Source organism: Ascidiella aspersa, chromosome 9 (assembly GCF_963924565.1).
Source record: "Ascidiella aspersa chromosome 9, kaAscAspe10.2, whole genome shotgun sequence".
Lineage (NCBI taxonomy): Eukaryota > Metazoa > Chordata > Ascidiacea > Phlebobranchia > Ascidiidae > Ascidiella > Ascidiella aspersa.
This window is the reverse complement of record NC_139455.1, coordinates 11,781,257-11,805,372: the sequence shown is the minus strand read 5'-3', so window position 1 is coordinate 11,805,372 and position 24,116 is coordinate 11,781,257. Positions and strand designations below refer to the sequence as shown.

The window sequence follows — 24,116 nt, the reverse complement described above, 5'->3', positions numbered from 1 at the left end:
ATTTCGTAGTGTGCTTGACGCTAATAAAAGTGCACCGGTAAATATTCTGTGGATAAGATTATACTAAAAAATTGAAGAACGATATATTATTTTAGCATATAATTTCAATGTTGGTTTCTACATTGTTGACAGGTCACCAAATAAATTTTTTCGTCATCATGCTTGTTTGAGATTACTTTGCTCGATGACAAGCGATCATCTTAAGCAACGATAACAAGGGGTGAATGGGTTGTGACAGCGACAAACACGGACAGGTTTTCAATGCCAAGTGCTATGTTGCTGGTGTAACCTCACAGCATTTACGGTTTTAGTTTTGGCGATCATCATTTACTGTTCATCAAGTGCCTAAAAATTGCATGACTGTTCAAAAAATGGGCTGAGCTAGAACAAAGGTGCAGCGCCAGCATTTTTTTTGGCAACCAATTTTCTCTACGTAAACCGCACTAGTCTCCCAACAGAATATCCTTTTTGGTTACCCGAAGTAAACTTAAGGTCAATATTTAGCAAGGATACTCACTAGCAGTGGCGGATCCAGGGGGGGTTGGGGGTTCGGACCCCCCCCCCCTTTTCGTAAGTGACATTACCGTTTTTGTTCGTTTTTGTCAGGGTTTACCACACCGTCCGAAGCTGCGTGTTTTTTTTCAGTGTAATTGGGTTACACGTCTTGCTAATGCGAAACCAAAATCAAACGCAAAACGCCTTTTTCGTTTCTTGTTTGGTCGACCGTAAACGCAGGATTTTTTTTCTTTCGCCTTTCGTTATTCGTTCGGGTTGGCTGATCAACAAGTGTGTGTTCGACAATTACTAACAGTCAATTAAGCGGTCTCTGTAATTCATCGGGCCCGCTGCCTCTTCGACAAACTATACACGAGTCCATTTTAAATACTTTTTGAGTATTTTAACTACGTAAGTGCGAAAAATTTTCAAAGCCAAAGTGTGTCGCGGACAAAGTGTGTCGCGGACAAACGGAAAATTTATTCAAAAATATTGGACACATATTTTTTAACATTTCTTTTATTTTCATTTTCGGCAATGTAATAAAAACTTGCAAGAAATTTTAAAAAATGCCGTTTTCCCCCCAAATAAATTGCGCTCGCTTCGCTCACCAAGTGTACACCTAGTTAAAAAGGTTAAAAAATTGAACTAGATTAACTATTGAAGTGGCGTTTTGATGTTGTGCTAATCAAATAACACCGGGGAAAAGCGATCTTCGTTTACGAAAGACGTGCTTTTAATTTAGCGTAGTCCCGTAAATGGATTTACCAAAATCGATCACATATATTTCTCGTGAAGTTAACGATTGCACACTAAGCGGTTGCGCAGCTGGCGCCTGGCAGGATTGTCGGCGACGCACCGTTTGTTTTGCGTCTAAACATTTGCGTTAATTGGCTGTTTCTGATGATTTTTTTTATTATTTATGACGTCATTACAATCGCTAATTTATGACGTCATATCTGTCACTATTTTATGACGTCATTAACGTCAGACGGAATACGCCCCTGCTCACTAGGTTATTGTAAAGTTTTTTTAATACATTTGAATGTTAAAAAATTGTTTTGCAATAAATTGCAATATTTATCAACATTCTGGATTAGATTCTTAAGTCTAAAAACCACTAGGATCTCCTGTGATTGTACTATGAACATCCCTACCTACAACAAAATATTCCTTTGACCATATTATTTCCTTCGCAGGAATTTAGACATAAAATATTGACATACATGAAATAACAAATTGTTAAACAGCTCTACACATCATGACAGCAAAATATCTCCATAAAAAAGTTAGCCACATGATGATCGCACAATATGGTATGAAAAAGATATTTAGGCTTTAGCTTAAAACAATCAAGAGCTATATATATGTAAATTATTGAAATGTAGCTCAGCGTAGTTAGTAAATATAATTAAAATATCAAGTGTCTACTATTTCATATCATCACAAATAGGGGAAAAGTAGGTAAATATGTCAAATATCCTGGACTCACTCTATTTATGGTAAAATGCTGGCCACATGTACTACTTTATTTACTGTGTATTGAATGTTTTTATTACATATCTATACAAGTAAAAATCACAGTGGAACACAAGAAACACCTTACATGACTCTGAACAATACTAGAGTGTATCTTGCAACTACAAATTGCCTAAAGTTTTACATAATAGTTGTGTACACTATGCAAATGTAGCTTGCTAATAATATTAAGACGTTTTAAAACGGGCTTGTACACCTTCAGTTAACGTGACTGAGAAGCATTTCAAGCATCACTTATAAAAGGTGGGACACAATTGTTATCAGTCGGAGTTTCTACAGTTGAAGCATTATTTGGCACCTTCAGGTTTGGTACAGTGGTGTTGATAAGGTGTCAACATTAAGTTTGGGGCTGCATTCTTGGATAGATAACGAATCGAGTAGCTGCAATTGTGATTGCGAAAGCAGGGTAGTTTGCGTAATATTAATATATACTTGGGATTCATTTTGTATCATAAACCCACTGTTATAAAAAACTAAACATTATGGATCTGATTATCTCAAATGGAAATGAAGGTACTTAACATGTTCTTCCACCGCAGCAAAGTATTATGTCATTAACCCAATCTGTATGATGCTCCATTGATGCAATATAAGGGTCATTCATCTTGTTTTGTTGGGAATTAACATCCCATACTCTTATGATTGAGTCCCTTCCTCCAGTGTATAATGTGTTGGTAGAAGTATCTAGCTTTAATATAACAAATTTAATTGTGTATTGCAAACCTCACAAAATAAAACAATTTAACCATGCTAAAAATATATTCTTGAATTGATTTGGATAATAGGTGACAATTTCAAGCCAAATGACTCACAAAATGGGAAAAAAATATATATTAGTCATAAATACAATAAATATATTTACAGTTTTCATCTGAGTGCATATTTAAAACTTTTTTAATAATTGTGTAACCAAGCGTGGTCGAACTACATTTTGTTGTGTGTCACCAGAATCCGATTGTTTCATAATTACATGAATTTATTTTTTTAGAATGGGACAAAAAATCTTACTTATGACGTCACAAGTTACATGACAACGTGACATATGATTCAAATATTATTAAGAACATGTTTTTCCCGACATACTAACTTAGTTTCAGTTATGTATGGCAGAATGGTGGCGCCTCAGCGACTATGTTGGCTGACGCATTAGCCAAAAAAACAGAAATCGGTTCCATACAAAAATTTATAAAAATTAATTTTTCTTTTTTGGTTATTTGTTTTTTAAAGATTCATTTCACATAAAAGGCATATAGATTGTTCATTATTATAAAAAAAATGTGTGTTTGCAGTCTTAGTTTGATCAGACTTATTTAAAAAGCAATCCTGATAGTTGTAATTGCAGTTAAATAGACAAAAAAAGTATGACATTTGGATGGGTAGACCCAGGGGTGAAAGACCCAGTTAAATTAACTAATATTTTTTGTCCAGCTAATTACGTAAATGCAAAAAAATTGGGTTTTGCTATGTTCCTGCCAAATGTTAGGCAAATCTAATCAGCGCAAAAACGCGAAGCATACTATGGCTTATTACGTTGTTTGACTCAGAACTTTGGCATCAATTTCCATTAACTTGGACAATAAATTCAATTGTTTCAAGCATTATGCAAATCTCTGTGAGCCCAAAGTGTCACAATTTTTGTATATTTTATCAAACAAATGCTATATTTGGGATTAGTCAATTTAAACTGGTTTTGAGCTGCATGTTTACACAGAAGTTCGCTTGAAAACAGTTTATCTATGAAAAAGTGAGTAAGAAAAGCATACATATGTCGCCAGAAGGCCTGCAAGCATTTCAATCGCCAGATCCCAGTATGTCAACACTTACAGCCGAAACAGAATCATCTTTCATGCCATTGCTGTTATATTTTATGAATCTGTTTAACATGTTTTTTTGTAAGCCTTAAGATTTGTGTTATTTTAATGTTATTATTAATGTATTAGGCAGGCAGCAGTATAATCAATTCATTGAAATGAATCATGTCACTGAAAGTGTGTGCGCGATCTAATTTTATGTTCTAATAGAAACACGAACTATGGTATGTAACACCGTATGGATTCTTCACTAAAAGTTAATCTTGTATAACCATGTTATTCATTTGCTAAACAGTGACTATCACCCTAAAAAACGTTTGTGGAAAAACTTAGGCAGATTAGATTTTGCACAAACCAGGGAGAGGAGGAAATATGTTTAGGTAAGTTGATATAAGGATAGTACAGTGAAATTATGTATTTGTTACTAAAGTTTAGGTAAAGGCAAATTTACTTTTTGCTGATCAGTTTGTAGAAAAGGGCCTGTTTATTAACCCGAAACAATTGGATGTTTTAGGTTTAAAGATTTAAGAAATCAGGGTTTCATACAATGCATAGTGATTGGGCAAAACAGACCCCTCACAAGGTCACTAGAATTTCAAAGCTTACTGTTTTGTTAAAACAGTGTTAACATTTTTTTGTTAAAACAGTTGTTAACATTCTTTAGAATGGGGGAATTAATCAAACTACACCAAAGTGACAGCAATTAAACGCAAAAACACTCTGCAAACAGATGTAAAAATACCACTGGTCAACACAATTTAAATTTTTTTTAAAACAAGAGTGTGAGTATTTTATCTTAGGTGTACTTTTTGTGCTGATTTCAAATATACCTTTAGTTTATCTCCGCCACAACACATTTTTAACATATCGTCAAATTTCTATTTTCTGAAAACATTCATTGAAAACAAAGCACAAACTATGATCCATGGCCTTAAAAACATCTGACATACAACTTTTTTTTACACATAACTCAAGTTATCACCATCTGTATTTTCAATTATTCCCCCTTTCTAAAATGCTGGTAGACAGGATTTCATAGCTTAAAATGTTGTTTTTGTTCATCAGGAACTGAACTAAGGTTCTCTGGAAAGAAGTTCAAGAAAGCAGAAAATGCATTTTACGTTACATGCATAACCCATCAACATATAAACCTAAGTCGATTATCAACACCTACCACGAAAAAATGCAATTTTCATTTGTAAAAAATTAGCACACAGTCACTAAATGCCAACCAAGCGCGTAATTCAACCTTTTTACAATGTGCATATTTTGGAATTTTACTAATATTTTGGCCCATTGAGATTCTTTTCAGTTTGCTCAGCTTGGTAGTGAAAAATTTTTGTAGAGAAATGCTAAAGATAGAACCCCACTTTCCCATTCCTCGGGCAAGAAAATGGTCTAAGGGACGTCAGTCTATTGATATTCATTGATGGAGAGATTTAATTACATGCTTCATCAATACGAGTCTGAGGTGCAATGGTGGGACTGGTGGGAAAGTGATGTTTTCGTGGTTAACTAGTGGTTCGTTAATGACGTTCTTGTCCCTGGGTATGAAATATTGGTCTTTCCATTCTTTTTTCACACAGTGCTCCTTCTAGACTCTACTATCCCAGGAAAATTAAGTATAAGTATTTGAAAAGTCTCCTTATTGGCCAAAAATAAAATTAACCATTTTTGGTCTACAAAATCAACCATTTGTGATTACTTAGTGATCCACAGAAATGAGACACTTGTGCCACATTGCAGAGGACTTTTTCTTGCGCAGTCTGAAAACCAACCATTCAGCAGTCTGTTTGGGCAAATTTAAGTAGTATACAAGATCATTAACTTCAGATTGACTAAACAGAGAAAGTTAAAAGTATTCAGCCCCTGGTGTACATGTCCTTCTTTATCAGCATTAGTATATAAGCCTGTTACTAGGAAAAATCTCTCATTAATCTCAGCAAATACTGGGATTGGTATATCATCGCAATGAGGAATGATTCAGTTGGTTGAATGTATGCTCGAGTATGAGGGAATGTTTGCTCTCCTTGTTTGACATTAACAAGGTAAAAGTAGCAGTCATCCAACTGATTTCTAGGTTCTCTCAAAACCGTTGGGACACCCTCACTTGAGCTTGGTATTATTTTCCTTTTGAGCGCAAACAAGGCGTTTCAACTGAGTTTGTGCAAACCTTGTGAGGACCACAGTTGTCGTCTTTGTGCCCAAGAGAGACTTTGGAAGTTTGCTAGATACCCACTCTGGATGAAGGTGACGATGTTGCGTCTTTAAGGTGCTTGAATGATAACCCCCCCCCCCCTCCTCCCCCACTGTGTTTTAACCACATGCATTTCTTTTAGTTTCTTGGGCTCTATCATAGGGTAGACCTATTATATTCAATTTATAACGTCTTGCCAGAGTAAAGGCTTGTATTGCAGTGGAAATATAGCTCATTGGCCATTGCATTGCCAAACAAATTGCCATGCTAGAAGTCTAGGAAGGTCAAGTATGTGACTGTTTTGAAAAATTGTACAACAGATTTAAAATCAGCCCGCCAAACTTACTAAGAACACTTCTTAAAGTTTATGCAATGACAAAAAATATTTTTTTGTTGACAACTGTAATTAGTTTGGTTACTCAAATCGACAGATAAACGTAATATTTCCGAACATACACCAAACACATATAAAAATCCTTGTTCAATAACGTCGACTCCTCTCGCACAACTCTCTTGAATGTTAAATATCGCTATAGCCCCCAAAAAATCCGCCCTCGCTTCGCTCCCTCCTTCCGCACGTATGCTATGGCTGATAATAAGTTACGAACACTGCTCAAAGTAGATTAACACTAACCTTCGTCCTTCATCATTTTAATGAAGGACAAATCACGCATTAGCTTTAAGTACAATTAATTCTGACAAAATTACAGGAGATATAACTCTTGTTTTAAACATAATATACAAAATCGGAAAATGTGTTTGCGAGACCTGCTACGTTTTGTTGGTAATGAGTAGTGGTGTAATCCAGGACCGGGTTCGGCAAAAACGCCGTTTTTCGTTTCTTGTTTGGTCGACCATCAATGCAGGATTTTTTTTCTCTTTCGCCTTTTGTTATTCGTTCAGGTTAGCTGATTAGCGAGGGTGTATTTAACAAATGACATCGCTAAGGTGCACCTTTTTTTTCTCTCTAAAAACGTTGAGTAAGACTACTGTTTTTCGCTATCCGCTGTCCGCGCTAGTATCCGATGTGGGTATAACAACGGAATTTTTGTAACTAACGCAGATCTCTTCAAAGATGGTCTAACTGTGGCTGTTTAAAGTCGCCCTTTTTATGTAATGATAGTCACCGCAAATTTATTTTCATATCAAAAGACCACGTGTTTGGTTTGTAAATGACAACTTATTTTCTCTCACCCGCATCTTGTATTTTAGCTGACCTGGCACATAACTCGGCACAGATGTTGCGCTAATCGTGGCATAATAACACCCGAGGAAAACGATCTTTGTGTAGTTTTGCAGGTGGAGAAAGGCGTGCTTGTAATTAAGCAAAGTCCTGTACATGAAACTTGGGAAACTGCGCGGCTAATGGTCGAAACATGATTCTACCAAATCAATCACACATACTTCACCGTCTTTGTTTAGTTTTCCGCCTGAAGTTAATGATTGCACACTGAACGGTTTCGACGCACATGTTCGCTCTGCGTTTTTTTTATGACGTTATTTCAATCACTATTTTATGACGTCATTATTCATTTACGTCAGGCGGAAAACAGGGGAATTCCCCAAGTTAAAATTTCGGGACCCCCCTTTTAAAGAACTGGTTCAAAAAACGCCCTGGAATTTTGAAAGTTCGGCGCCTATGAACACACTACACCTAAAGCAAGCATTATAAGTGTGTTGCCATGGCGAAAGGCCTCAAACTTGCCACTCCGTATGTAACTTTTCATTGAAAAAACAAAAAAATTATATTGGTTCCACTTACCGGTGATATAAAAGGCATTTCGGCACTTTTACAACAATGTTTTATAAAATAGACTGAATTGCTTCATTGTACTCACTTTATGTGGTTTTGGCAACTACTTGGCATTTGCATCGTGGTTTTCTTTTGTTTTTATTGTAATTATGCATTACAGCAGTGGTTAGCAAACTGTTTTATCATATGTAGTTGTGAGCAGTGTTCCCACTAAGCGCACTTTTTTTGTTTGCAAGCAAAAAAATAAAATAAAAGTTGTTTTTTTACTTAAATTCGACCTCCAGTCCGTCTCCTGAAGCCCACATTATTACTATTTTGCAAAGATTACTACATATAATACCTTATGTACCCCATTTTGGCACGAAAGTTTCGAAAAAGTGCCCAAATTAGTTTTATTCGAGCTACGACTGGACAACAAAGTTCCCAAATTAATTTTATTCGAGCTACGTACAGAACAAAAAGTGTCCAAATCAGTTTTATTTAAGCTAGGTATGGACAAAAAAGTGCCCAAATTAATTCAATTCGAGCTACAAACAAAAAGGGCCCAAATCAGTTTTATTTAAGCTAGGTATGGACAAAAAGGTGCCCAAATTAGTTTTATTTAAGCTAGGTATGGACAAAAAAGTGCCCAAATTAGTTTTATTCGAGCTACGTACGGCACAAAAAAGTGCCCAAATTAGTTTAATTTAAGCTACGTACGACCAAACAAGTGCCCAAATTTATTTTATTTGAGCTACTTACGGACAAAAAAGTGCCCAAATTAGTTTATTTGAGCGACGTACGGAACAAAAAGTGCCCAACATAGTTTTATTTGAGCTACGTACGACAAAAAAAGTGCCCAAATTAGTTTTATTTGAGCTACGTACGAGCGACGTACGGAACAAAAAGTGCCCAAAATAGTTTTATTTGAGCTATGTACTACCACAAAAGTGCCCAAATTAGTTTTATTTGAGCTACGTACGACCAAAAAAGTGCCCAAATTAGTTTTACTTAAGCTACGTACGGAACAAAAAGTGCCCAAAATAGTTTTATTTGAGGTACGTACGACCAAAAAAGTGACTAAATTAATTTTACTTGAGCGACGTAGGGAACAAAAAGTGCTCAAATCGGTTTTATTTGAGCTACGTATGGACAAAAAAGTGCTCAAATTAGTTTTATTTAAGCTATGTACCGTTAAAAAAGTGCACAAATTAGTTTTGTTCGAGCTACGTACGGACATAAAGGTGTCCAAATTAGTTTTATCCTAGCTACGTACGGACAAAAAAATGCCCAAATTAGTTTTATTTGAGCTACGTACGACCAAAAAAGTGACTAAATTAATTTTACTTGAGCGAAGCAGGGAACAAAAAGTGCTCAAATCAGTTTTATTTAAGCTACGTATGGACAAAAAAGTGCTCAAATTAGTTTTATTTAAGCTATGTACCGTTAAAAAAGTGCACAAATTAGTTTTGTTCGAGCTACGTACGGACATAAAGGTGTCCAAATTAGTTTTATCCTAGCTACGTACGGACAAAAAAATGCCCAAATTAGTTTTATTTGAGCTACGTACAACCAAAAAAGTGTCCTAATTAGTTTGCTTTGAGATATACGTGCGAAAAAAGTGTTTCTTAACTAGGGAAGGCGCTCACACCCAAATAAAGCGCCAGAAAATTCTCAGGGCGTCGCAAGTTCTGCCATTAATTTTTTATATTTTGTGCAGTAATTTTTATGGTTACATGTTACGCCTGGTATGATATCTGCCTATATTCGGTGTTTTATGTTTTACTTTGAAATTACACGCATGTGTAGTTTCTGCCGATCTGTCAAAAATTAGCCGATCTGTTCAGAAATTAAAAAGGTCTACGACAGGCATCCAAAGGATGGAAAAGTCTGACTTTTAGACTTTGAAGTCTTGGTACAATAACTAATTTGACTTAACAAATATGCTTAAGAAGATTAAATTTAATAATACCTGCCAGCCGAGCCCAAACGCTAACGAGCACACCCTAACCCAAGTAATGTGCTTTGATTTAGTAATAATATAAACACTTTTGGTCCGAATCCATCAATGTGTGACGTAACAATCCTATATAACCTGGACTAGAAATTATCTTATGCCCACCCGGGTTTGGGCTTTTTCCCAGCGTTTAAATAATTATTAAATTAACTCACATTATTTGAGTTAAGGAACTGGTTATCGTTTGGGTTTGGGTGGGTCAAGTATTATTAAATCTATCTCATAGTTTTTTGTAAGTTTTTATCCAATATTTTTTATTTATATCTGCCGGAAGTTTACCTAAAGATCCAATTAGTGCAAATTGCCGCTACCTCAAGATCTAAAAGTCAGACTCTCCTGCCTTTGGATGCCCTAATTGCTGTATACCTTTACTTAAAACTGCACCAATTTCTGACTGATCGGGTGGTAGTTTAGTAACTGTAAAATTTGGTTCGTGGTTTTTGAACTACTAATTTTGATTAGTTCTCGGAATAGGCTTACTTAACTCATATTTTAATCTTTTACGACGGATTTGGGCTTACTTTGTCTAAACAAGGTAGTGCTGTTGACTGGAATCTAAGTTTTGCATAGAGGTTAGAGTAGACACCAGGCCATGGTTCTCAGTAACTGGAATTTTTTGCGATGCGCGCGAAGCTTTCGTTTTACAACTTCATTTTATTCCTAATTTTGAGATATTTTTAGTTCAAGGTATCTGTATTTTGCACTGTGTGTTTTGTCTTATAGGAAAGTACTTGCTTTATATAAAAAACCTCGCGTCGGAATAGCTTTAAACTTTTTTAAACATATATAATTATTACAATTACCTGCGATATGCTTTTATTTGCGAAAATGAACTTTTCATGCTGTTTTTTAATTCTTAAAAGGTTGGGACTTTCCAAAGATAAAACTTTTAAGCTCATTTTTTTAGTAAAACAGTGTACAATGCAAATTACAATATACCACGAAAAAGCAAAGTTGCGTGTTGTGTCAACTAAAGGAGTAGGTTAAATTTATGTCAATATGAACAGGAAAGACAGGAAGGCCAAATTTGTTTCTAATTAAAGTTATCACTTTAAAAAAATGCGTAACCCGTTTAAAAGTTAAAAATACTACTCCTAAAACCGCTGCACTACGAGCGATAATTACCTCGACCATTAGGTGGTTACACCGCGCTACGCTTCACTAAGTCCAAGCGAAATCACGTCTCAAGCGAGAGCAATTCTCCAAATAAAGAGACTTTATTAATTATTTTATGTCTGGGAGAAATTAATTAGGATTACTGCGATGCCTCCTGTGCTCTCCCGCGCATATTGCTCATCTCCATTGCAACGAAAGCATCCGTTTGACAAAGCTAGCAAAAAATAATTACAGATTACCGAACTAATTATTGTTAAGGACTTACGGTAAATTGGCAACCTCGCGGATATTAACAGACGGAAAAAGTGAAGACCAAAAAAAAAAGGTCTCCCGCTCCAGCGTATCCAATTGGGGGCTTTTTTTGTTGAAAAGTGCGCAAAAATTTTGGGCACCTGCGCACATGGTAAAAAATTAGCGGGAACACTGGTTGTGAGCCACATGATAGCCTAACATTTATTGACCTGTATACCTGTATTTAAAGGGTAGTTTGGCTTAGATTTTCTTATTTGGGCAGATTGTTGCAATGTAGGGCCAACAGGCTATGACCTCGAAAAATATAATTTCCACCATACATTTTTTTAAGTTTCACACAAACTTATTTTGGTTTAAAAGTCTTTTCAATCCAAAGGCACTCTGCATACTATGGCATGTTGCTCCGTGTGACTAATTAACTACAAATTCCATCAATGCCATTATTTAGAACAAAATCCAAACCTGTTTTATGTGCTTTATGCTTCAAATGTACTTTTAAATAACGTAAATTGCAAATTTAAAACAAATATATTTTTGCGCTATACACCATTAAACTGGCTTGAGAACAATAATGGTTAAGGATTATTTTATGACTTCTTTTAAAATGTTGAGGCCACTTAAACAAAAATCGCATGAGGCCTTCTAAAACTATTGGAGGAGCATTACGGCCGTGACACAAAGTTTGCCGAAACACTGCATAACAGTTTACACAACTGCTTCAAATACCAGTTATTTAGAATGTTAATTTGGAATATTATTTTTATTACCATTTACATACAATGGCAAAGTGGGGCAATTAATTGCTGTCAATATATGGTATACAATGATTTACTAGAATTCTGTATTCTGGATTTGTTAATCTAGATCAGCCCTGGGCAACATACGGCCGGCAAAGCGATTTAATCCAGCCCTCCGCTGATTTTTTTATAAAAAAACATAATCTAAGTGAAAACAAGGGCGAGTTTCTACATGTTTGTTGAAACATAAACATTTTTTCCAGGGATGGATCTAGTCATGACCCTACCAAACTCTATTTTTAACCTCTGAACAGTCACCTTCTCTCTAATAAAAATTTACGAAACCTAGCCTATTATTGAAGTATGAACGAAAAACCTGCCGTTTCCTAAACTCTGAAACATACTGATTCACATTTTGTCAACCTAGTTTTTTTAAATCCATGGCGAGTGTTTCTCCAGATTTATATACCGCCTTTGCAACATGGCCATTGTACTGTAAGTATAATACATCGGTAACTTAAAACATTAAAGTTTTTTGTGCAAAATATATACGTATTGTAACTTTTGAGTTGAAGTACCTCATAACTTGATAAATGCCAATAAATAAATGAATGTACATTTTTCATCTTTGCTCACATTATATTAGAGAGAATATATCTAAATTAGTTTGTATTTTTTTTAAGTTTTAAAACAAATAGCCTATCGCGAATTTTTTTTATTTTAAATTCGACCTAAATTGCACATTTGTGCACAACTCCTAACGTGATAACAAGTTCGTTAGCTCATTTTTCTTTTATGGCATCAGGGTATGACATTATATTGAGTGTATATGAGTTCCTATTTTGCGACCCGGCCCTTCACAAAGTTTCTCATGCGGCCACGTTAAAAATAATTGCCCACCCCTGATCTAGATTCCAAACCTTATATTATAGAATCTCAGGGAATTCTACATTGAACATCCCTAGCCACCATGCATTGTTTCATGGTAATAATGCAGATTCACAAAATTGGTTTTCTAAGAGCTGTTCCATTTGGTGGTCATTATTAGGCTTGTACTGGGCCTAAAAAATGCCCTGGAACTCCATGAACCTTTTTAGTGTTTTAATTGTATGCTAATTTTAGGTTGTTTTTTACAATCATTGTATAATTGTTCATGCAAATAGTTTGTTAAATAATTAGCATATTTGGATTTGAACAACATCATATTTAACCAGGGGCGTATCCAGAAATTCAACAAGGGGGGGGGGGTCCGAATTTTCAACTTAGGGAATTCCCCGTTGTTCTTTCGTCTGAAGTTATTGACGTCATAAAATAGTGACGGATATGACGTCATTAAGTAGCAATGGTAATAACGTCATAAAATAACGATGGTAATGATGTCATAAACAAGAAAAAAATCATCCGAAACAGCCTATTAACGTCCAGCAAAAGGGCCATTCCGTGTCAATTCACACAGTCAAGAAATTCAACCTTTCCGATTTTTCTTAAATTTTACACACCTTTTCACTATCCTATATAATGAACACCTGCAAAATTTGAGCATAATTTGTTGAGAAATGCGAGAGTTATGAAGCTTTTAGTTTGGGAGGGTCTGCTGAGGGGGCGCAATTTTTCTATTTTGGACCATGTTTGACACCCTATTACTGCTAAACTAAATAAGATAACAACCCAATTTTTATACAGGTGATAGTACTTCTACCAAATATTAAAAAAAAAACATAATTTACATTGTCACTCTAAAAGGTCAAAGGACATAGATATCCAAAGTTGGCCATTCCAAGCACTCGGCTAAAATTTTCCCTAATTTTAAGACCTCGCCAAGTCCCCAGTTTTGATTGGATTTGGCTAAAAATGGGTTGAAATGTTGTTTATGGAATTCTCTCTGAACTGCAAAAATTTCAGTACAAAATATTCAAGGGGTTGGGAGATATTTATTGTGAAACATGGGTTGAAATGAAAAAAAGCAAAAAGTGGGTTCCTTTTAATATCCCGGTTACCCATGACCCCAGTGAAAATTTGCACTGAAATTTTGTCCACATATTTACTAAGATATGACAAGTCTACCATGCAAAATTAATTCATGGTTCTCAATGTTTTCTGATAGAAATTCTGTGTCAAATTTGGACAAAAACACGAAAAATTACAAATGAAAAAAAATTCAAATGTATTTGTAATTGTGTTTTTAACAATTGTTACCTCACAAAACACAATTGTGACTGTAATGTACAACTTGCTAACTGAGTATTTTTCTATTTTTTGGCCAGATTACTGTATAATTTACAAAAAAGTCATGCATTTCTTGCCATGCACACTGCCCCATTTGTTGTGCTATCTAAAACCTGAAATGGCAATGAATTTAAACCTAGCAGCAAACTATAACTCAATTTTATACAATTCAAAATTGTGAAATAATAACTTGACTGTGACATAAATGCTAACATAATTACATTTGGCAAGAGTTTCGCCAAATTAAGCCAATGGGGTTGCGGACCAAAAGTTTGAGAAACCCTAAAATAGAGGTGGTCAATTTTTTAGTTTAAATACAATATATTGTTAAATGTTATAAACAGTTAGACGGTCACACCAGTTTTTTATCTTTTATAATAAGTTTAAGCAATAGGCTCATATTAATAGAACAAAATTAACTGAGCAACTAAAAGCCTGAATGACTTTATTAAATCAGTGTGTGACCCCTTTCTTGCTTTGAAGACCCATTGCTTCATTAGCAATTCATAAAAAATATACTTGAAACAAAATAAACAGAAGTTAGCTGATGATGAAGTTGTAATATTACTTGATTTTTTTGAGTTGTCCAAGATGCCGTGTAGGGGTTCCATTTGAACACCAGTAAATGTGATGAGATTGGTGGAACTACTAAAAGATTTTTTTGCATGTGCAAGTCTTCAAGCAGCAACCAACAACCAAATTTTTACACCACAAGATCTTTTCCAATGGGCACAAGATCTCAGTTCTGGGATTTAATACATTTGGCTTTCCTCAACTAAAATTAAAGACCTCAACACAAAATTTGAATTGGAAAAGTGATATGCATGGTGTAAAACAACAACAAGCAAAAGATCACATCATGGCTTCATTCCACAATTATGTCAGTCTTTAAAAATGCGTTGACTGTCAGATGATATTTCATTTGCCCTTGTGGATGTGAAACAAGGTCAAATACAACTGCCGAAAAATGATACAAATATAGGCTAATATATGGCTTGCAGATTTGATTCTGATTGGTACAATTTGGTTGTTGGTTGCTGTTTGAAGACTTACACATGCAGCTAATCTTTTGGTGGTTCCACCAATTCTATTACATGGACTTTTGCCATGAGAATTAGCAAATAAATACCACCCAGTTTCAGTTCCAAAATCCATTGAATGATTGCAAAAATACTTTTTTGTGGGTTTTGTATTGTAAAGCAGCACCATCATTGAAAAAGATCTTTTTTTGGAGAACCAAGTGATTTGATAATAATTGGAATTATTTGGTCAATGAATGCATGCACTGTGCTTGTTAAATGTTCCAAATAATCTGATATTGCAAGCGCAAGCTTTTTGACATTAAAGCTCCATATTTTTTGTAGTATATTACAAAAGGGCGAAGGATTGTTAGTGATTACTATTGAACTGCTCCACGACATCTTGGACAATAAATGAGTAGTTCTCAGCAAAATCTAGTAATATTACGACTTCATCAACAGCTAAATTACGTTTAATTTGTTTCAAGTAACTTGATTGTGATTAACTAATGAAGTGATGAGTCTTCGAAGAAAAAGGTGTCACACAATGATTCAATAAAGTCATCTAGACTTTTCAGATGCTCAGTTAAGTTCGTTCGATCACTATGAGGCTATTGCTTGAACCTTATTATGAAAGGTATAACTCTGATGTCTTCATCTAACTGTTTATAACATTAAACAATATATTGCATTTAAACTAAAAATTTGATAACCTATATTCGTGTATAGTTTGTCAAAGAGGCGACGGGCCCGATGACTTACAGTAGGTTGCCGACCCCAGTCTTACACCAACATCTGATATTAACGCAGACAACAAACAGCGAGAAACATCAGCACCGTCTAACTCAAAGTTTTCAGAGAGAAAAAAGCGGAAACCGCTTGATTTATATTATTAATTGTCGAACACACACTTGCTGATTAGCCAACCCGAACGAATAACGAAAGGCGAAAGAGAAAAACTATCTAGCGTTTATGGTTGACCAAACAAAAGACGAAAAACGGCGTTTTGCGTTTGATTTTGGTGTCGCATTAGCTTAAGACGCATAACCCAATTACATTTAAAAACACGCAGCTTCGGAGGGTGAGTAAAACTCTGACAAAAACGAACAAAAAACGATAATGTCTCTTAAGAAAGGGGGGGGTCCGAACCCCCAACCCCCCCCCTTGGATACGCCACTGTATTTAACATGTATGATTGATGTATGGTACATTACAAATTAAAGTGGTAAAATTGCTAAAAAGTAAAGCAAAACTTTATGAAGATTTTAGAAAGCTGTCACATAGTATGACAGCTGTTTATGAAGAAAATTAAAACATTATTTCAGTAAGGAGTATATAAACAAAATTACTTACTTGAAGTGCATTAACTCCAGAACGATTGTGTTTCTCAACAACATCTCGAATAACAAAAGAAACCTAAAATGAAAAATAACACAATAAATAAATTATTAGAAATAAATCTTTACATATCTTACTAGGTTCAGCCTATCTGGGGAGACAACTCTACCAATTAAGTAGGGATGTTTAAAGTAGAATCCCAAGGTATTCTAGAATAATAGGTTTAGAATCTAGAATAACGAATCCAGAATAGCGAATCCTAGTATATATATTTTTATTACATTATTTAACCTCGATTTTGTGTGGGGAAGGGATTAATCTTAATCTCCCTACAGGGCACACAATCACAGCAATAAATCACCAAAACAATTTGCTAACATGGGCACATTAGAATAAAAAAATCTCCCATATGTTCAATATTATGAACAACTGTCATTTGAAGCAGTTGTGTAAACTGTATTATGTCTACTGTCCAGGTTGTTACCAAAACTTATATTTTTGCCAATAGTGAGTACAATACAACATTGCACACAGAACTCTTTAGCAATTCGGTTGTGTTCTAAAAAGCATTGTGGGGTCTTAGTGCTTCTTTTTTGACTAAAATGATCTGTTATGCAGTCAATTAATGTACTGCAAAGAATACAAAGTTACTATTGACATAACGAATACTTGACAATTAAGCTGTGCATAACTGCAGAACCTCGCTAAATATTGGCCAAAAGTTGACCTTAAGTAACCCTATAGCGCATTTTCTCGTCGGCCAGCAAGTTTTATAATGTAATGTTACTTTTGTAACTTAACGCATTTAGGGAAATTGCGAACTCCGCACCTGACATTACACATTAGTCGCTTGCCCAATAACGCTTGATTGACACTTGATCATTAGACGACCGTTATCCCAAGACTCAAAGTAGTTAATTGGTGTGATTAGATTTGAGTGATTAGATTGAATCACCAGATAATACACCACTGTGTTGTGTGCTTTAGTAGGTTTATACTTCAACATTTATTTAAAAGTAAATATGTAGGTTTAAGCAACAATAACAGTTTAGCTGATTGAGGCCCACTAACCGTTTGGTGAGTGTCTAAAGCAAAATTCAGTTATTGTAGTTAGACCTGCTGGACTAAATTTGCGACAATTTATGTTAACGTCACAGATGGAGAGCCAAGTTCCGATTTTTCAACTTGGGAATTCCCCTATTTTCGTCTGATGTTAGTTGATAATGATGTCATAAATAAGCGATGGTTACATAACAGTGATTTGTAATTACGTAATTCATTAGGAAAAAAAAAACTAAATAGAAATCACCAATAAAGGTCTAGCAAAAGCGACCATTAGATGCAAAGCAAACACGTGCGCCGCTGACGCTCCTGCCAGGCGCCAACTGCGAAACCGCTAAGCGTGAAATAGGTGACTTCAGGCGATAAACTATACCAAGACTGTGAAATATGTGTGATTGATTTTGATAGAATCATGTTTTGATTGTCAACAGCGTAGTTACCCAAGTTCCTTGTACGAGACTAATAGCGCTAAATTACATGCACATATTTCGACACCTGCAATACTGAATGAAAATTGTTTTTGCAGGGTGTTAATATGCCATGATTAGTGTAACATCTGCGCGGACTGTGTGCCAGGTCAACTAAAATACTAGATGCCGTTGAGGGAAAAATAAGTTGTGTCACACTAAACATGTTGTCTTAGAATATGATTATTTTTTATTAAAAACAATACTGCTTCGGACAGCGAGTTAAACCATGACATAAACAAACAAAAAACATATTCTCACTTACAAAAGGGGGGTCCGCACACCAAAAATTTTAAGTAAGGAATTAGATTTAATGCAAGGGTATAAAAAGGTGATTTAAGACGCAATAAAGTTTAACTTCAATCCCATTGGGTTTAACTCAATATAGATTAGGTTTGTCTTAAAATCAATTTCTTGGTATGAATAAAATGCCTGTAAGTCAGAAAGATGGCGACTTGGCAACTATGTCGCCTGAAATATCATCCATAAAACTGATGAAATTGGTTTTAAAAGATATATATATATATAAAAATAATTTTTATTTTTTTATTTTTTTTAAAGATTAATTTCACAAAAAAATAGTAGTTGGTTCCACGTATATTCAATTTAACATATTTTTTAACACAAATAGCAAGGAACACTCTTCAATACAAAAATTTTGTTATAGATCAGGGGTGTGCAGTGCAACCTTTCACACTGCCGGGCTAAATATGTGTATTCGGATTAGACCACGGGCCACTTGCACAGATCTCGCCGATCACCTGTTAGTGCAGTGTTTCTCAAACTCTTTTTAATAAATTGCGCAACGGTACCCTAGCAATTTTTTTCAATGCTCATGGTCCCTTAAAAATATACACAAATAAACAAAAAATAACACGTTGATTTTAATGGTATCAAGGGGGGATGGGTGCACATTAGGGTTGTTCAAAAAAAACACTTTTTTGTCAAATTTCAGTGGGGACCCTGAAATCTGGAATTGTTAGGTTGCTTCTAAAAACCCCACAAACCAAATATTAGCACGTTTGGTTCAGTATTGACCATGCTACGTCAATTTGAAAATTCAGATTTAAGCAAAAATTTTTGAAAAAAATAAATTATCCTTCCCCTGAAAAAAATTTTTTTCTTCTTTTTTTGCATTGCTTTGGAATTATATAGCTATAAATAAACCTGAAAACTGGCTTTTTAGCACGTTTTTTTAAAGTTTAGATAAGTAATTGATATAATTGTGTGAAGACTAAAAATGCACTATTTTATTGATTTGATGTTATGTGTGCTGCATGTACTTTATTTTAAAATTTTAAGCCATTTTTCGTACAAAACAGCCTAATAAATGTTGTTGAAATGTGACATTTGTACCATGACTACTCGCCTACAGTGGCAGCGCAGCAAGCTGTAAAAACGTAGTATTTTTATTAGCACAACGCAACACTATGAGATCACAATGGACAATTTAACTTGAAGTGTGCAATGACGTGAATTAACAATAATCAACTTGGTTTGGAAATTTTGGTTCCGCGGGCCGCAGGTTGCACGCCCCTGATATAGATTGTTCATTATTTAAAAAATTACTCTTTTTTAATCATAGAATTGTTTTGTGTTTGCAGTTTTACTTTGATTGGCAGCATACTCTCCTATATTGACTGAAAACAGCAATCACCAGGCCATGTTTCTCCACCTGAATAAACTATTTTTTTTGTCTGTTTTAATAACCCAAACAATTTCAATTAAATTTGACTATAAATGACATTAGTGCGAGCAATATCGGAATATCTATTTTGTGTCTAAAGTGTAACTTTATTATTTTTTTTTTTAATTTTTGCCAATTTTACCAAATATATAAATGCTATTTTTTCGTGCTTCGCACATATAAACTGGTTTCAGCTGCATCTATGCACACAAGTTCGCTAAAAAACAGCTTCTCTATGATGCACCTTTTTCACATTTTACACTTCCTTAAACTTTAGTTAAATTGAAGTAGCGATGGCAACTTTTACAAATTTCACAGCAAAAAAAGAGAAAGTAAGAGAAAAGAATTTTCCAAGAAAGTTGGACCTTGTTTGAAAAATCGGATCATAAACCCATGTGTGTTATTTGCAATAAAATTGTTAGTGCTACAAAAGAGTGCAATGTTAAACAACACTACAAGACAAACAGTAGCGTATCCAGGGCTGATAATAGCGTTTTTTTCAGGGTTTACCACATCTTCCAATGCAGTAATGTTTTTAAAGTAATTGGGTCACGCGTCTCAAGCTCTGAAACCAAAATCTAATGCACAATGCCATTTTTTGTCTTTTGTTTGGTTGAGGGTGTATTCAACAAATGACAACACTATGCTTTGTTCCTTTTTTATCTCGCTAAAAACCTCGAGTTCAACCGCATCCTGTAATTTAGCTGACTTGGCACACTGCTCGGCGCAGATGTTGCTTTAATCGTGGCATAATAACACAGGGGAAAAACGATCTTCGTTTAGTATTGCAGGTAGCGAAAGACATGCTTGTAATTTAGTGTGATCCCATACATTGAATTTAGGAAACTGAGTTGCTGATAGCCAAAACACGATTCTACCAAAATTAATTGCACATATTTCACGGTCTTGCTTTCGTTTTCGCCTCAAGGTAACGATCGCACACTAAGCGGTTATGACACATGTGTGATTGTCTGACATAATTGCGTGTGTCTGATTATTTTTTATGATGTCATTACAATCACTATTTATGACGAAATTACAATCACTATTTATTAAAGTTGAAAAAACAGTACCCCCGATTTTGATTTTTTGGATACACCCCTGAGGACAAACCATTCTGTTTTTTTTACGGAAAAATGGATGGAAATAATAAAACACACAACGCAAACAATTGCTGAAACAAGTCAATAGCCAGGGTTGCACAAAAAATAAAACCGTATATCAATGGTGATTTCATGAAAAAATGCCTGATCGATGTCAAACAGGAAATTCGAACACAAATGGTGCCAAAAATCTGTGTGCAAAGATGTTGAAGTTTAAACAATTTCTTGGTCCCATCACTAATGCAGCAAACTGAGCAGAAGGACATAATCATCACCAGTTAACTCTGAGCCTGTTGTAGTTATTTAAGACCTGTTGTATTTCACAGTACTTAACCAAAGTGCGTTGGTTGAGCAAGGGCCACATGCTTAGATAATTGTATGATCTGAGAGAAGTAGTAAATTTTTGGAAAACGAAAGTGGGTTGTGTGATCTAGCTTTCTTGGTAAATATAACTACTAACCTAAATGACCTCTGCAGCAAAATGGCTAGTATGCGAATGACATGTATGAGCACATAGAAGCGTTTCAAAACAAGCTAGAACTTTGGAAAGCTCACTTACAAAAAGGAGATTTAAGCCGCTTTCAATTTCTTAAAGAAGCTGGACTGCTTCCTGAGAAGAAGACAGAATTCGTAGACCAAATTCAAAATCTACTGGGTGAATTTTTGAATTGCTTCAAAGACTTTAAACTTAGGGATGTTCAAAGTAGAATATTGAATCCTTCTGGATTCAAATCCAATTCTGTCGTTTATTTCGGGTAATTGGAACCGATATAATTTAATGTTTTACCGCCGATTGTTGCGCCTAATTGTACAAACGCGTGCGGTAAGTTGGCATGTTGCTGGGCGACCAAGTGCTTGCTTTAAATGTAACCTGGTAGTGCAAGGTCAGCGTTTTTTCGGGCGACCAATTACTTCGCGTCTGGCGATATTCGTCTAATAATTAAGTGTCAATCAAGCGTTATTGGGCGAGCGACTTACGTGTAATGTCAGGAGCGGAGTTCGCAGTTTCCCTAAATGCGTTAAGTTGCAAAAGTAACACGTGCTGGCCATCAAGAAAATGTGCTATAGGGTTACTTGAGGTCAACTTTAGGCCAATATTCAGCGAGGTTATGCAGTTATGCGCAGCGTAAATTGTCAAGTATTCGTTATGTCAATAGTTACTTTGTATTCTTTGCAGTACATTATTTGACTGCATAACAGATCAATTAATGAAAAAAGAAGCATTAAGACCCAACAATGCCTTTAAAAACTGGACCGAATTGCTAAAGAGTTTTGTGTGCAGTGTTGCATTGTACTCACTATTGGCAAAAATATGAGTTTTGGCAACAACCTGGACAGTGGACATGTATTACAGTTTACACAACTGCGTCAAATGACAGTTGTTAAGAATGTAAAACATTTTTTATTATAATGAACACATGTTAGCAAATTGTTTGGGCAATTTATTGCAGTGAATGTGGGCCCTGTAGGGTAGAAAAAGGTTAATCCATTCCAAACCAAATCGAGGTTAAATAATTTAATAAAAATATACTAGGATTCGCTATTCTGGATTCGTTATTCTAGATTCAAAACCTATTATTCTAGAATACCTTGGTATTCTACTTTGAACATCCCTATTTAAACTCCACGAACATTTGTTTGAAATATCTTCCGCGCCACTTCAAACGGAAGTTGACAAAGCAACAACTGATATCCACCTGGAACAGATAAACTCCAAGAGAGATTTAAAGGCAAAAGTACTTGGAAATGAGTCTTGGCAATTTTTACCACCAAAATCTCGATCAAGATAAGTTTCCAGAGCTGAGAAAATTTGTCGGTTTAAAGATTCCATTGTTTATAAATTTTGCGCATTCACCACCACTATTGGTTCAATATTTTCCTTGTTAATTGTCTTGATTATCACTTAAACATGACAAGGTTTATCGTCAAGTGAACAGAGCATTTAACTTTAGAGAAGAGACCAAAAAGCTCAAAATGCTTGTTAACAGAAGGCGGGCAACATTCTGCCAGCCAGTAAATTGCCTTCTAAATGGCCAGATAAATAATAATTTAAACAATACTACACCTGGATTTTTTTCCTAGATGCTGAAATATCTCTCCTGCCATGCATGATATGGTGTTAGCATCAAGATGTTACACAAAGCTTCACAGCAAAACACATTTCAAAATACATACATACATTTTTTTTTAACTTTGGAAGAATACAAACTTTCTGCAATACAATTTAGAAAAATTAGTATATATATTACAGTTTACATAATGCTTCTGGTAAAGGCATAATAATACTTTACCAAGGGAAAAACAATAAAAATTAAGTGACTATTTGTCAGGCTTGATATTCGCTGTGCTGTCAAGTAGGAGTTTTTATATTTGACCGCTATTTATAACAAATTGCAAACCCAAAAAAGAAGCTGTTCGTTGGTTAGAATATTTAGTATTGTTTCTTGCATATGCTAAATCTATTTTATGAAAGCACAACACATTTTATACCAAAAGGAATTTACATTGCTATAATGTTATTTTAGTGCCTTCTTCTGTACCTTATTTGGGTTATAGACTATAGTGCAGGAGTGCTTGGGTGAGGTCTGGACAAGTTTTAATATTTAGGAATATTGCTTTACCTACCCTAACCTAAATAATGTTCCTTGTGGTATGATTCTAGACCAGCGCCGAAGTTTCCCAACTCGTTTAACTTCGTAATTCGCACTACTTTAATCGCCTGCAAAGTTACAATACGATTTATTGATAAAGCTGTTTACCAAACTTTAAAAACAAGATATTTGTAGAGTGCTTGACCGGCCTGAATCAGCAACAGGTTATCAATCAACTATTTTGTGGATGAAATTTCTGGGATTTATTGTCAAAACATTAAAAAAGGTAAATTAATTTTGTTTTGGGGCTACATGCATGTTTTGCTATGTTGTTGTCAATGTAGCAGTAGAGAGTAATAGTGCATATCTAAGCAAAAAGTCTACGTGAATTAGGGCATCCAATTCCAAGGGCAAAAAAGTCTGACTTTTACACCTTGAGGTCATGGCAATGCACTAATTTGTACCGTCAGGGAGTCGAACCGGAACGTTATGAACCAGTTTTGCATTAATTTTTTCCGAAACGTAACCGAACCTGAACCGTTTTTTGAACTAGAGCCGAACCGTTTTTTGTACGGAGCCGAACCGGAACTGAACCGAATAATTTAAAAGAACCTGAACCTTACCCGAACCTGTAAACAAAAGCGGCTCACTCCAGCATGACGTCACAACTTCTATTTTACAGAGTCAAGTTATGCCATGTTCGAAATTTCATATAATAAATATTTAA

General features: G+C 35.1%; 1 protein-coding gene across 4 annotated transcripts in view; it reads right to left on the bottom strand.

The window, feature by feature from the left end:
• LOC146133013 (WD repeat-containing protein 48-like) overlaps positions 1-23,006 on the bottom strand; it is a 69,003-nt gene extending 45,997 nt beyond the window's left edge. For 2 of the 4 annotated variants that reach the window (XM_083397347.1, XM_083397348.1), the window contains exons 1-3: positions 22,864-23,006; positions 16,495-16,557; positions 2,557-2,722 (exon numbers count right to left, since the gene is read on the bottom strand). In XM_083397347.1, coding sequence (XP_083253473.1) covers positions 2,557-2,722; positions 16,495-16,557; positions 22,864-22,908 — 274 coding nt within the window. In that variant the 5' untranslated portion in view covers positions 22,909-23,006. The remainder of the gene's footprint in view (positions 1-2,556; positions 2,723-16,494; positions 16,558-22,863) is intronic. The other 2 variants (XM_083397349.1, XM_083397350.1) reach the window with 2 other exon arrangements.
• Between the last annotated feature and the right edge of the window lie 1,110 nt (positions 23,007-24,116).